The 15,367-nt window shown below is 39.7% G+C and overlaps 1 protein-coding gene across 5 annotated transcripts in view; it reads left to right on the forward strand.

Moving 5' to 3' along the window:
- AHCYL2 (adenosylhomocysteinase like 2) overlaps window positions 1-15,077 on the forward strand; it is a 164,145-nt gene extending 149,068 nt beyond the window's left edge. For all 5 annotated transcript variants that reach the window (XM_073899177.1, XM_025865625.2, XM_025865626.2 and 2 more), the window contains 6 exons: window positions 1,768-1,862; window positions 8,157-8,255; window positions 9,946-10,014; window positions 10,121-10,199; window positions 11,479-11,599; window positions 12,015-15,077. In XM_073899177.1, the coding sequence (XP_073755278.1) occupies window positions 1,768-1,862; window positions 8,157-8,255; window positions 9,946-10,014; window positions 10,121-10,199; window positions 11,479-11,599; window positions 12,015-12,021 (470 nt within the window). In that variant the 3' untranslated portion in view covers window positions 12,022-15,077. The remainder of the gene's footprint in view (window positions 1-1,767; window positions 1,863-8,156; window positions 8,256-9,945; window positions 10,015-10,120; window positions 10,200-11,478; window positions 11,600-12,014) is intronic.
- The last annotated feature ends 290 nt before the right edge of the window (window positions 15,078-15,367 follow it).

The following is a 15,367-nucleotide window of genomic DNA, read 5'->3' on the forward strand; positions in this document are numbered from 1 at the left end:
GGAACACAAGCAGGGGGAGTGGGAGAGGGAGAAGCAGGCTTCCTGCCGAGCAGGGAGCCCGATGTGGGGCTCGATCCCAGCACCCTGGGATCATGACCTGAGCCGAAGGCAGACGCTTAACGACTGAGCCACCCAGGCGCCCCTGAGATACTTTGTCTTTATGGTGGGACCATAAACTGCTAGAACACTGGTTTTTATTTGTAATTATATTTTAGAGGGGGAAAATCAGAATATTTAAGAGTAAAAATATATTTGTAGTCTCAGGGTGAGATGGGGGCACAGAAGAAGGACCATAAGAAACTGTTCTTGCTTCACATCAACCCCTTTATGTCGTTTTTTTATAGCTTTATTGAGATGTGATTCACAAACCATACATTTCACTCATTTTAAGTGTACCTTTCAGTATTTTCTAGCAAATTCACAGGATCATACAACCATCACCACAATCTAATTTTTTATTGAGATATAATTCATATACCATAAAATTTACCCTTCTAAAATATATAGTTCAGTGGTTTTTAGTGAAGTTGTACAATGTCTGATTCCAGAAACTTCATCATCCCAAAAAAGAATCCCATACCATTAGCAGTTAGTCCTCATTCTTTCACTCTACCTTTCTCCAGCCCTGTGCAACCATTAATTTCTCTGTTTCTGTAGATTTGCCTATTTCTTATCAATGGAATCATACAGTATGTGGTCTTTTTTCACTTAGCATAGTGTTTTCGAGGTTCATCCATATGGTAGTATGTGTTGATATTTCATTCCTTTTTACTGCTGAATTATATTTCATTTTAAGAATAATACCACATTTTGTTTATCAATTCATTGGTTGGTAGACACTTGGGTTGTTTTCACTTTTTGTCTATTTTGAATAATGTTGCTATGAACATTGTGTACAGTGTTTTTCTGCAAACATGTTTTCCATCCTCGTGAATATTTACCTACCTATATATTCCTAGGAATGATCCTATTGCTGGATCATATGATGATAACTCTACTTTTAATATTTTGAGGAAATGCCAAGCTTTTCCAAATAGACGGTACCATTTTACAATCCCACCAAGAATGCATGGGGGTTACAATTTTTCCACATCCTCGCCAACACTTGTTATTGTCTGTTGTTTTTTGTATAGCTGTCCTAGTAGGTGTGAAATGGTGTTTCACTGTGGTTTTGTTTTTTAAAGATTTTTATCCAAATAATCTCTACACCCAATATGGGGCTCAAACTCACAACCCCAAAATCAAGAGTCACACACTCCACCGACTGAGCCAGTACACTCCTCATTGTGGTTTTGATTTGCATTTCCCTAATGACTAATAATGTTGAACATCTTTTCATGTACATTTTGACACATCTTTTGTACTTCTTCTTTTGAGAAATGTCTATTCAGATCCTTTGCTCATTTTTAAATTGGGTTATTTGCCTTTTTATTATTGAGTTGTTAGAGTTCTTTATAAATTTTGCATACAAGTCCCTTATCAGTTATATGATTTGCAAATATTTTGTCCCATTCGTGGGTTGTCTTTTCACTTTCTTGATGATATCGTTTGCAGCACAAGTTTATTTTTTCTTTGGTTGGTTGTACTTTAGGTGTTATATCTAAGAAACCATTGCCTAACCCAAGAACACAAAGATTTATTCCTATGTTCTCTTAAGAGTTTTATAGTTTTAGCTCTTACATTTAGGACAAGTTAAATTTCACATATGGTGTGAAGTAGGGGTCCAACTTCATTTCTTTTCATGTGGATATCTCCTCTATTTTTAAGGTAACAAGAATGTGGTAACCAGAGAGCACTTGGACCGTATGAAGAATAGCTGCATCGTCTGTAACATGGGACATTCCAACACCGAGATTGACGTGGTAAGATTAAGTAACTCATTATTGGGGGCTTTTTTCCTCTCCTTCCCAGGAAATATAAACTGGAAGAGGAAAGAGAAGAGTCACCAGCCATCCTAAACATGAGTGTCCTAACAGAACTGTCCACAGTCTGTTCACTTACTAGCCCTATGATCTGTGCTTGTGGATACCATAAAGCTTCTTCATCTCAATCATTTCAAATGATGATTTTCTTCCACTCAAGCTTGATACCTACTTACACTGTAAGCCATTTTATCTATCGCTTTTGTTCTCTGATTTGATTATATATTCACCCTAAAATTATCCAATCCAACATAACACTTGGTCCTACTATATCGCCCAAGTAATAGTTAATAGAAGTGTTATTTATTTCTTTTCAGACTTACCAAAGTATCTCTCAGTGTGACTTTCACTCTGGTTTTAAATTTTTATGGCATTTTTCTGGCACAACTGTATTTCTCTCTGGGTAAATGGCTCAAGCAAAGCATGCTTTCATCTGCCCTGAGGGCTGCTCTGATTGAGCTTCAGCATTGCCAGGTAAGGATCAGTTGATATATTGAGAGCCTGTTGGATAATATCTGTTTTAAATGGTTTCTCTTTTTAACCCTGCTCTATTCTTCTGTTATTAAAAATAGCTGGAAAAACAACTTAGCAAAGCCTACTTCTACCCTTGAGGTTTCTGAGTGGCATGGCTCCATTACTTTTGTCTTATCCGGTTATTTTCCTTCTAATGAATAATTTCTTTTTTCAGTATTGAAATTTAAATACTGAATGGGTTTGTTTTGTTTTGTTTTGTTTTTGGTTAAGTTTCACTTATGTGCCATAATGCCCTTTTACTAAATAGTCAAAGATATTAATATTTCTAAAACTGTCTAGCACATGATTGTCCTTTTCTGAATTAATCTGCTTAGAGAGCCCCCAAATGGGAAAAGCTTAAGGGAAGTAGTCATGCTCTGATATCTAAAGAGAAATCTTCTGAGTAAGGGAAGGGGGAAGGAATTTTCTCTCCTAAACCCTTCAGCTCTTAAATAAAAACAATTCCAAATGTAATCGTGTAATTTTTATATTTTTACTTGATCTCATTTCATCCTCTTGACTATCCCACAAGGCATTATTCTTATTCCTGATTTTCATTTGGAAAACTAAGAACTTAAGTCCATTGTTCAGTCATATACATTGATTCAAAAATGAAATTGGAGCACAAAATTAAGGTTTTGTGTTTTTTTTTTACTTCTAGTCCAGTTTTTGTTTTGTTTTGTTTTCCTGTATCATTGTACTATTACCTCCTCATGATTTCTAGGTAAGCTTTGAATTGTGATGGTAATCTCTCCTCTAAAGCAATCCAGACATAAGTAATCTCTCAGGATAAAGGCTAGGAGACTCTACCTTCAATCATAAATATTTATTGTGTGATTGCTGTATGCCAAGTGCTGTTATAGGTGCTTGGAGTCAGTGAACAAAACAGGCAAAGATTCCTGCCCTCATAGAACTTAACATTTTAGAGGAGCTTGAGTAGCCATGTGGATTTTTAGGTGAAAACATTTTGTGAACAGTCACAGCAAATGCCCTAAGGCAGGAGTGTGCCTAGTCTGTTTGAGGACCAACAATGTGGCCAGTGTGGTTGGAGCAGAATGAGCATGGGTCAGGGAAGAGTGGAAGATAAGGTCAAAGAAGGAATGAGCCAGATTTTATGGGGTCTCATAGGCCATTGTAAGAACTCCTGATTAGAGTCTGAGAGAAATAGGGTGCCATTGCCAGATTTGTAATAATCCGACTTCTATTTTAAAAGGATGACTTTTATTTTAAAAGGAAAAGGATCACCCTGGCTGCTGTGTTGGTACTAGACCTAGTTTTGCAGGTATTGCTAGGTAGTTCCCTGTATCTGGCACTGACACTAGCCAAGGCGCTCTTTGTGCTCTTCTTTGCAGAAGGTATATGACTAAACTAAATGATCCAGAAGGGGAGAGGCTCAGAAGGGCTTCAGAAAAGTTAAGTTACTCAACCTTTGATGATAGTGTCACAAGACATAGAAAATGAAATTTAAGGAAATAGCAAACTCAACTTATAACTGAAACCAGAATGTTCATTCACTATTTAATTTGTATTGAATAATTGGTCTGTTCTGTGCTGAGTATTTATTGGCTGAAGAAATAGTGAAGAACATCCCTGCTCTTGTGGCACTTATATTCTAGTGCAGGACACAGACAATAAACAAATAGTTTCATCAGTTAGTGCCTAGTATAGAAGAAAAACAGCAAGGTGGGGACATTGAGAATGATATTTTAGTTAAGGTGATGATCAAGGAAGTTCTCTTTGAGGAGATAACATTTGAACAAAAACCTGAATGAGTTGAAGGAATAAGCCATCTGAGCATTCTATTCAGAGAGAATGGTGTGTAAAAGACGCTGAGGTAGAAAAGTGCTTGATGTTTGAGGAACAGAAAAGAGGCCATTGTGGCAGGAACAGAATGGGCACAGGGATGAGAATAAGAGGCAGCTAAAGGAGGGTAGTGGGTTATGTAGGTCTATGTAGGGCAATGAGGACTTCAGATTTTATTCTGGTTATAAGGGAAGCTGTTGGAAGCCATTCCATGGGCGTCTGGCTGGCTCAGTCAGTAGAGCACACAACTCTTTTTTTTTCTTTTTTTTAAAGATTTTATTTATTCATTCGAGACACAGAGATAGAGAGCACGAGCAGAGGGAGAAGCAGGCTCCCCGCTGAGCCAGGAGCCGGATGTGGGGCTCGATCCCAGGACCCTGGGATCATGACCCAAGCCGAAGGCAGATGCTTAACCATCTGAGCCACCCAGGCGCCCCAGAGCATGCAACTCTTGATCTCAGTCCTGAGGTCAAGCCCCACATTGGGCATAGAGATTACTTAAAAAAAAAAAAAGGAAGCCATTCCAATGGGAAAGTTTAGACCAGGTAACTGACAAAATCTGATTTGTTTTAACAGATTACTCTGGCTGTGGAATAAAGAAATCACTTCTGGAGCTTGAGTAGTGATAGGGACCATAATAGGAGGCTCTCAGTATTTCCAGTGATAGAAGGTGGTAGCTCAGATGACATGGGTAAGCAGTGGAAGTGATGTATTGTGAAGGTAGGACAATTGGGATTTGCTAAATGGCTTGGATGTAGAGAGTGAAAAAGAAGGAAGTCTCTGTAAGTTATCTCAGTGAAACAGTGAAGGTGAATGATTCAGTTAGTTTTTCCAGATATTTTTAGCAACCAAAAGTGTAAGGGTTTTTAGTTTTTGGGGTTTTTTGTGTGTGTGTGTGGGAATTTATAGTTTTACCTAACCTTGAGATGTTGACTGCTGCATTTCTAGAAAGGAATAGCTTGTCAAAAGAGTTGGTCATTTAGAAAACTGCAGTTTTTTCTGAGAGAGATTAATGCTATGACTACTTAGGGAACCTGTGATAGGGATTGTGCTCTTAGCTGCCTTTTGGCCATGTCTTTCTTTCACATGTTTCCTTTTCTCTTGAAAACAGACCTGCCTACCCATATGCATCACATAGATGGCCAGTGTGATTGTAAGCTTCACAGTTCAAGTAGCTAAACCATTATGTATATATACTTTAAAAGTTTTTGCCAGCAAAAGAATTAGAACCTGCGACTTGCTATTGACTCTTGCACTTCACAGGACTAGAACCACAGTTGTTCTCCCTGAAAAAAATTGATATGCACTATCCAAAATCATATAATACCAATTTGTGCAAGCTAATAATTTATAGTGAGATGTACCCCTTGTTTGGGAACATAGTCATAATAAGGAACCTTTTTCCTGGTAGATTGCTTAGTGATTATAAATCAACAGAAAAGACATTGGGATGTTTTTAAGAGAATTTTTTTTAAGATTTATTTATTTATTTGAGAGAGAGAGAATACATGTGCAGGGGGAGGGGCAGAGGGAGAGGGAGAAAGAATCTCAAGCCGACTCCGTGTGGAGCTGGATTCAGGGCTGGATCTCATGACCCTGAGATCATTACCTGAGCCAAAATCAAGCATCGGGTGCTTAACTGACTGAGCCAACCCAGGCACCCCCTTTAAGAGAAATTCTTACAAAACCGTGCTGGTCATAGGAAATCCTTCTCTCAAGAAGTGTAACATACTATACTGAAATATAATTATGTCTGTCTTTCCCACTAGATTGGTAATGAAAACTTACTAGGGTATGGGAGCTGCCTGGACAGTGCTAGAGATAATGTAACTCAGTTCCTCTTCAAACCCTGTTTTAACTGACCTCAGGTCTTTTGCTAGCACCACAGCCACTCCAGTGCTCCAGCACACTGCCTCAACAAAGCATTGATCATTTTATGATGTTCATAAGAAGTGTCCCTTCTTTGATTCCACCATATCTTTTTCTCCCAGGGAAGACTTTCCAAGACAGAAGACTCCTTTTATCATGGTGTCACCTTTTTACTCCCAATCACCAAGATTGCTTGTCCTCTGGAAGATTAAGAGTGTGAGACACTAAGAACCTGAACTACTTTAAAGTTCTATCATCTCAATAAAAAAAATACCAGTGTCACCAAGCAATATCTTTTGGCTCTACATGGTTATTGCCCTCCATGTTCTTATTTCTAAAGGCTAAGGGATTTACTTTGTATATCCTTAACTTCCCAAAGTGGTCTATTTGTTTAAATTCTTTTTAAGCAGTGTTTATTTATAAAAAAAAAAAATCTTAATTCTAACTTTAAAGTAATGCTTAGTATAAAAATTCAAGCAAGGTAAATATGTTTAAAGAAGGAAGTAAAACATTTACAAAATTGGGGTTCTAGTATATTGTTCTGCAACTTTATTTTTTCACTCAACAATAATGAATGGTTTTCATGTTAACACATACAGATCTACTTTTTTTATATAAGAATTGCATAATATTCCATTGTATGAGATTATCCGGATTTACTTAGCCATTCCCTTATTAAATTACATTTTTTGCTATTATAAATAACACTTGATTGAACATTCTTGGGCACTTATATTTCTGAACTTGAGCAAGTGTTTCTATAGGATGGAGTCCTAAAGGTGAAACTGATTGGTCAGAGATTAAGTACATATAAAAATTTGTTAGCTACTACCAAATTGCTCTTTAGATAAAGATTGAATGAAATTATGAAACTTGACATCTCAAGACATTTTCTATTTCTCATCTACCGATTAAAAAAATGGTCTAAAAAAATGGTCTAGATCGTTAATATAGTCCTAAATATACTGAAATATAATTATGTCTGTCTTTCCCACTAGATTGGTAATGAAAAGATGATACAGTCCCTGTCCGTAAATAGCTCACAGTCTAGTAGAGGTGTCCACAGTCTCATCTATAATAGTGTCCTTTACTACATTGCCTGGAATATAATGTGTACTCAGCAAATGATTATTGTATAACTAAAGTATTTCTCTATTTGTCTGAAAACTACTGTTTGGCAGAACTTCTCAATTTTACCAACTGAGGCAATGGATGGTTTCAGAATATGGACTCCCTTTCTGTTTTAGGCATGGCCTATTGGAAGAAGGAAGTTGTTATCTTAAGTCTAAACCCTGTGACTGTTACTTGATTGCTGCTGTTAATAAACTTAACATTTCTTCTCTTGTTCTCGGAATATATACAGAAATGGAAGGAGGGTGAGCTGTTGGGAGCTTTACTCTGCCATAAAGCATTTCTCTAAAGGCTACCTCACATTTGCACTTAGGTCACAAAGCTTCTGTAACTTTAGGGTGAACCACCGTCATTGAGAAGGTGGAACCTGGGACATGAGGACATGAAGGCAGAACCTTGGGCCCCAGCATGCTATATTTAGGACAGCCAGCCTTCTCTAACAAATCCCACTTAGCTCTGATCCTCCTTTTTTCTGTTTCTCTTCAGCACTTATGTATTCTGTTTGCTCTATATTAATTTGCACTTGTTTGCATGTTGCTTTATAAGTATTTTAAAGGCCTTTTCCCCCCTCACATATGCATTGTTTTGTGTCCCCAGCTAAAGTATGAGCTTTTTGAAGGCAGAAACCATGTCTGTGGTTTCTTTTGTATTTCCCGTAGCACCTTTTACTGTGCTCAGCAGAGAGTGGGCGTACACTATATGTTGTGGAATGACATCCTGAGTGATCCCTCCCTGGCTGGGCCTAAGATTAAATTCCCCGAAATGGAACAGTCCTAACCAACCCGGGACAGGTATTCTCCATCTGGCATGTTGGTTGCTCCTTTCAACTTGCTATTTGAAATGGCTCCCTTCAACATCTTTCCATCCGTGAAGTGGGACAAGTCATGGCTGATGATGTGCTTGCTGTATGTGTTCCAGGCGAGTCTGCGGACACCAGAACTGACCTGGGAGCGAGTGAGATCGCAAGTTGACCATGTAATATGGCCTGATGGCAAGAGGATAGTATTGCTGGCAGAGGTAAGACCTGAGAATGATAAGAGAAATTCACCCCTGACAGGAGAGACTGCAATACCCAGGTCCCCTCCTCCACATGTTCTCTTATATTTTCACCTCCTCTTTAGCACAAGCTGAACTACTTTACCACTGGATTTTACATCTAATTGTGAAAAGGTCTTTTCATTCAGCAATTAAGAAACTATTTTGGTTCCTTACTTTTCACCAATTATCCTGTCTCTCTATGTCACTCCAAAGGTTGAGTCAGATAATGACTATTACTGTGGAAGAATTAACAGATAGAACCAGTGCCACTTTGACTGATGCTTATCAAGAGATAATGTCATTTGTGGGATGGCTTAATCAGTAAGCACAAAGCAGACATTCCTGACAGTTATTAAACTGTCTTAGGCAAGCTCTGGGAAGATCCTGTCTTTGCTGATAGATTCCAGGTTTTTGAGTGACCATTCCTCTGAATTGAGCCAGAAATGTAGTAGGTACCCAGATATATATGGGTTGTGTGATTAATATTTCCCCATCTTCGCTTCTTCTGGCTCAGACTTATTCTTCATTTTCATTCCACTTAGCCTTCCATGTCAATGTTTGGCCACTTTCCCTTTTGTGAAAGCTTCTCTTCCCTAGTCTTAGATTCCTGACAGCAATATTGATGTGCCCCCTGTTCTGACCTTGATAGTTTCTCTTCTTCGGAGAAAGATACCAAAATAACAAGGAGATTAATAATACGTTCCTCGAGTTTTGATATTCTGTCAGTTTTCTTTCCTTTTTTTTTAATTAAAGAAACTGAATATGAAAATGTAAATGATAATACCATCTTCACCTAGGGACCCTTAAATTTGTGTTTGAGTATCCTTACTGTGCTCTTTCTCTTTTTTCACCTCATCCCACCTTCTCAAATACTTTAGGGCATCTGTAAAGCGACTGGATTATTTCTTCACAAGAAAGGAGTGTATACCAGGGAAGGGATGGGCAGGTTATTAAATATTCATTAATTGCTTTCATATCAGCCAGCTATCTGGTGACTTGTTTCCAGTGGCCCTGGGAGGTCCCATCTAGTAATTTTGGTGACGAAAGCAAGCACCACAGTTGGTTTTGGCTACTATGTTTGAGCAAAAAAAGTGGTCAGGCTTCCTGGGAAACAAAATAGGAAAGGATAGCATTCTCCAGTAGTCTCTACCTCTTGTATTCTCTGAGTCACCCAGTAAAAATACAAGGCTACCCTTGAATTCAGGAGAACCAAACTAAGGAAGAAGCACAGAAATCATCACAGCTTCCTAAACCCAAAAGTATCTCCCCTCACAACCTGGAGGTGTTGCCCTTGGATTTGACCTCATCCTTGTTTACAACAGTCTTTCAAAGGAATGCCGATATCTCAGGAGGATATTCTCTTGTAGAAAGTAGAAAATTCAAGAGAAATATGCCCTTCCTTGGCATAAGCCTCAGTATCATGTGACCATCTCTATCCCTTTTTACATAATCCCAGAGATCTTTTATCTATTACCTTCATCAAATTTTCCAGAATTTTTAAATTCCACTTAAATGTCAATCAATTCATTCCTATTTATTGAACCCCTGCTTTTTATCCAGCACTGGTAGTTGGGAGGTATTTGGAAAATGGTAGTTGTGCTCGTCCCTCACTCCTCAAAGGCTAGAGACTTTGTCCTAACCCATCTGTGTCTTAACCCTTGCTCTCTAGGGCCGTCTGCTGAACCTAAGCTGCTCCACAGTGCCTACATTTGTGCTCTCAATCACCGCTACTACTCAGGTAGGGCCACCAGAGGGGGAAAGCAGTGGGCTGGCGAGGGTCATTAGACCATCAGGGTTTCACTTGATATTATGGCACATCAGCATCCATCTCTCTGCTTTTCCAGGCTCTTGCCTTGATAGAGCTTTACAATGCTCCTGAGGGTCGTTATAAGCAGGATGTCTACCTGTTGCCCAAGAAAATGGGTAAGCATGTGCTCTTCCATCCCCATCCTTACCAAGGTAGTTCAGAGTCAGAGGCTAAATGAACTTTGGGGCACTAAATTTCTTATGGATAGAGGGGAAAAATGATGTCTGTATCTTGCAAAGTAGGAGCTAGGATTCCTAGGTTCCCTTCCTAGCGGATTTATCACATTTTCCACATGAGTTGCCCTATTGAAATCATTACATATTGCTATGACTTGGTTTACCTGCCTGTGAATTTTAAGGATTTTCTGTCTTAAATTATCTTATATGCAAGAACCTCAAAGGAGAAAAAAATCTCCCCCTAACAAAGAGGACTCATCTTCCACCTTGTGACATCTGACTTATTTCATTTCTAGGCTGTTACATAGCCCCTTCCAGACTTTCCTCAGACCAAGAGGACTTCTCATACTACATCTTCTCACTCTGACCTCATTGTCCAGGCCAAAGGAAAGACTGCATAGCTTCTGTTACGACTAGTTATGTGGGTGTTTCATATAAGAGAAACATTAAACTGTCTTGAATTTTTAAAGAACCTGCCTCAAGCACCTGAACTAATACAGTGTGTTTATAAACTCCTGAGGTAAAGATCAGGGAATAAATCAGCTTCTAGTTTTGTTCTGCTTTAGCCCTAGATGCATAGCAACGGTTAGAAGTTGACATATTTTCCCTTTAATATATCCTTTGGAAGGATATAAAAGAAATAGAACAGTCTATGTTTTGACTGAATGTATAATGGAGTTAGGAAGACCAAACAAATACTTAGAAAATTACATGAAATTCTGAATAATATGTATTCAGGTAATAGAATGTAAACAGAAACCCATAAGAACTAAGGGTACTAAAAGCAAAGCAAACAGTGTAGTGTCATTATTAGACATTCCTTTCCAATATCCTCAGGTGTTCATTTTTCAGAGTAACCCAAAGTATAGAGTGTAAGGCAGAGTGAAGTTCGAGTTTCCCATTTTTTAGTCCCCTGCTACCCCATCCTTTTAGATGCTAAGGACTATTGCTTCTTTCATATCTCCCTTCCTTTCTGGGGAGAAGGAAAGTTTCAAGGACTAGACAGCTAGCAAAAAAGAAGTGTCCTGGCTTTGAAAAACACTTGGCTTGAAATTCAAGCAGCTACTCAGAATTCTGGGCCAGTGAGCCAGTTGAGTATTTTTCTTTCAGTTCTGGGATTTAGAAGGTGTCTTCCAACTTTTTAAGGCCTAGCCTGGAGAGAACAGCAAGACAAAAGGCATGTGAAGGTTTATACCAGGGCTTCTGTGGTCTGTTCCAGATGAGTATGTAGCGAGCCTACACCTGCCCACTTTTGATGCCCACCTGACAGAGCTGACGGATGAACAGGCCAAGTATCTGGGACTCAACAAGAATGGGCCCTTCAAGCCTAATTACTACAGGTGCCTTACCCCCCCCCCCCCAGAGAACAGGGAAGCCTGGGTAGAAAAGAGCTTTCTGCACTGGAATTGGACTTTGCATCTTTCACATTTACATGAACTCAGAAAAATAAATCTACTCCCCCTCACTGCCACCCCCAAAGGACTCTTTGAGGCCTTCTCCAGACACTACATAGTGTTCCCTCTTCTGAATTTGCCTTTTTCCATTTCATCTTCTTGATACAATTTTTACCTCTTTATGGAGAAATACTGGTCTTTTTCACTGATGTGAAAAAGCACCGCCAAGTATCTGCCCTCATCCTACACTCCAGAAAAGTCCCTGCCTCCCTGCTGCTATATACCTTTAGGTGGGCTCTTCATGTCCCAGCGTCCTCACAAACTGATAACATCACCGTCTCATCTTTGTTTCTCCCTCTAGGTATTAAGTTCCTGTAATTCAAGCCAGAAGAAGTTTAAGGAATAGAACTCCAAGTCTTTTCTCCACTCCTATACAGGAAAGAACCCAGCAAGCTGCTTCTCCAATCAGCTGCCTGCCGTGCTCACCCTCTATGTTAGGTTACTTATTTATTAAAATCTAGAATCCTGTGCCTGTTGCCTTGGCCCAGAGTGTGGTTACTGCCCCGAGGGCTGTGAGAGCCACAAAGGACAGGCTGAGGAAGGAAGGATATGGGGTAATCCTTCCCAGTGCATCTTCTGCATCATTCCCCATTGACTTGGAATCCTCAGCAGTGGTCATTTGTCTCTTGTCCAGGTTCAGGAGTTAGTCCAGGAATTCCAGACTCCTTGTTCCCTGGGGTTTTCTGGAATAAATTTTCAGCAGTGGCCTTTCTCAGCTTTGGCCCTTCCCCAGGTGAGGCCTTTTGGAAGCCACTGAATTAACATGGCCTGGGTTCCCAGCCTTGACCATCACTATCACTGCCTTCTTTATAAAGCGACTAGGAAGGAAGGAGGGTTATGGCTTCAGCAAGCTACACCAAGAACTTAGCTATGCCTGTGCTTACTGGGAGTCTCCTTCCTTACCCAGGATCCCTTTCTTCCTTGAATATTCACGTCTGTTTTAACACTTTCTGGTTCCAAGAGGAGTGTGCCTCCATTATTTCCTCAGCAGCTCTAGTGTTTGTCAGACATTTTTTTTTTTTTGCCATCTTTGTAACCCAACAAGCCTGCCCAGGAGGCGAGAGTCAGCCCCACTGGGGTCCATAGTGTTACTTGTCATTTAACTGAACAGTTTCCCGGGAATTTCCCTCTAGACTGGCACTGTCTCAGAAAAGGAGAGCTTGTTGTGAAACTATGCTTCCTGAAATTTCCTCTTATTGCCTAAAACTACTTTTGAAAATGAGCAGGGAAAGATGTACTTTCCAATGGATTTGGGGGTATAGGGCTTTGGAAGTGGTACAGGCCATTCAGGCCCACAGCCTGACATTCTAAAGAAGCAGAATGTATTTGTTTGTCTCCTGGGAAGGGCTTTGCAGCTTAACTGGCTAAGCTATACAGAGATGACACTGTAAACTGTGTCCAGATGATTAAAGCTAGTTTGACTAGTTTGAACCTCCGCAGACATTCATTTCTTTGGCCATTGCCATTGATGAAACTGACATCTGGTGTCTCTATGACTTAGTGTATGGTTTTTCTTCTCTACTGGAATATATTTTTATGTTCTTACCTCTTCCATCTTAGGATTCTATATTTCAGAGGTGGTTTCTTGAGTAACTCCAACATTACCAAAAACTAGTAACGTGAGCAGCCTGAAATTTTATGTCCCACGTAGGAGTTGGATACCTTTTGGAGACTGACCTGTTGGTCTTAAGGGTTTCACTGGGACCAGACTGGTTCTAAGAGTTAAAGTCTGACCCTAGAAATCCTGAATGAAGTGAGTCTCTTTCCCACCTGACAATCTTCTTTAACACTCTCAGGTCTGTTTGTTTGTTTGTTTCTTTTCCCATTTTTTTTCCTACCCTGTTCTGCCTCATAGTCTCACGACCAAGGTGACTCAAGGAAACACCACCAGACCACCCAGGATCACTATAACCTTACCACCCTGATTCTCCTCTCCTACCTCCACCTTCTTCAACTTCTCCTGGTCTTCATATACACTTTCAGAGCTAGTCTGGAAGTGACCTTCCTTTTGGTGGTAGGGAGGTGGGCTTGGGGTAAATGGCTATTTGCCTCATTAAATAGTATATAGCCTCAGCCCATAACGTCTGGTTCCTCAGAGGCTGTGTGTCTTAGCACATACTGGAAAAGTGCCACATACATGGCTATATTCTTTCATGAGAAAGATCATAAATGCTGAAAATTCCACTAGGCCACTCAGTTCTTCCTTTTGCGTACCCAGTTCTGAGTTTTGTATTAATTAATTGGATCTCTTTTGTACAAAGATACAGATCTTTGTAACTCATATCAAGGGCAGATTCCATTAGGCAGATATCTGAACTCTAGCCTGTTATGTTCTTAAGCCAAAAATCATAACCTGCTGTTTCTCAGTAAAGCCTGGCTCTCTGTGGAGCAGTATTACTATGTACTGATCCTGACAGAGCATACCCTGCCTTGCTATAGTAAAGAGACCCATTCCAAATAAAAAAGGAGCCAGCTTAGGCCTCTAGGTTAGGTTGCCAATGTTGTTGCCCATGGTGAGGTATTTGTCTCTGAGTTTCAGATGACCTCTTTTCCTTTGTCTTTGGGGACCCCATGTCCGCAACCATTAAGAAGTAGGAGGCCCAGGCCTCCTGAGTATCTGGGTTCTACCTTAATGTTGGAATTTGGTCTTTCCCTCTACCCTTGGAATCAGAACAAATGTATCTTCTTCCCTCAAGCTCTCACCTGAGATGCATCTTAGGTATCTGGAAGCATGGGAGAGAAGACTAATTATCTGTTTATATATGGCCCTGGCAGGTGGGGATACTTACCATTTTCTCTACGATGAATTCATGCTAGTTTTCAAGGTCTTTTTCGCCTTCTTAATGGAAAATCAGGGTTGGTTTTTTTTCTCATTAAAGAAAAAAGGTATCTGGTCTACCTTCTGTCTGCCCTCCTACCTCCTCATCCTACCCTCCCGTATGAGCACGGTTCCCCTTGGCCACATACTCCTGCAAAGCTTTTTTGCTGCTTGGCTTTTCTCTGAACAGATCTGAAATTGCTGCTCCTGTGGTTTTTTTCAAAATTAACTTTGTCATGGTTTTAAAAAAAAAAGAAATCAAAATGCATTGTTGCATTATGCTTTTTTAATAAAGGAAAATTATAGAAAGAAAATAGGCAACACCAGCAAATTATATGTAGATGATAAACTAAACTATATATATAATATATATATTATATATATAAGCATCTAGTTCTCACTGTCATCTTACTGAAAGGAAATAAAACCTCTAAGAATCGCCATTTCTGAGAGGCTCTTGGAAATCTTTATGTCTAAGTGATTGTATTAGATCAGCAATAATGACTATGTAATCTCAAAAGATAAATAAAATATTCTTAAAATGGATTCTTGTCTTGAGAATATTCCTTGCTTCTGTGAACTACGAATTCAGAGATGAGAGATGTTTCTGGGAAAAGGGCTGGAGAGCCTGCTGCAGGGCAAGGATGTAAAAAGCATCTTACCAATAGGCTACCAAAAGCAGCATGTTTAAATGGCCTTAGCGTTGGGTCCCTTATTCCATGGTGGGCCATTCCACTATTTTACCCCCAACCTGCCCCCTGGTTATGTGTGTAAAGAACCTGCTTTCTCAGAACCATCACCCTGGAGGGGCAACTAGGTGACTCAGTTGGTTAAGC

This window comes from Callorhinus ursinus, unplaced genomic scaffold (genome assembly GCF_003265705.2).
Source record: "Callorhinus ursinus isolate GAN/ISIS: 27379988/994484 unplaced genomic scaffold, GSC_fseal_2.0 scaffold12, whole genome shotgun sequence".
NCBI lineage: Eukaryota > Metazoa > Chordata > Mammalia > Carnivora > Otariidae > Callorhinus > Callorhinus ursinus.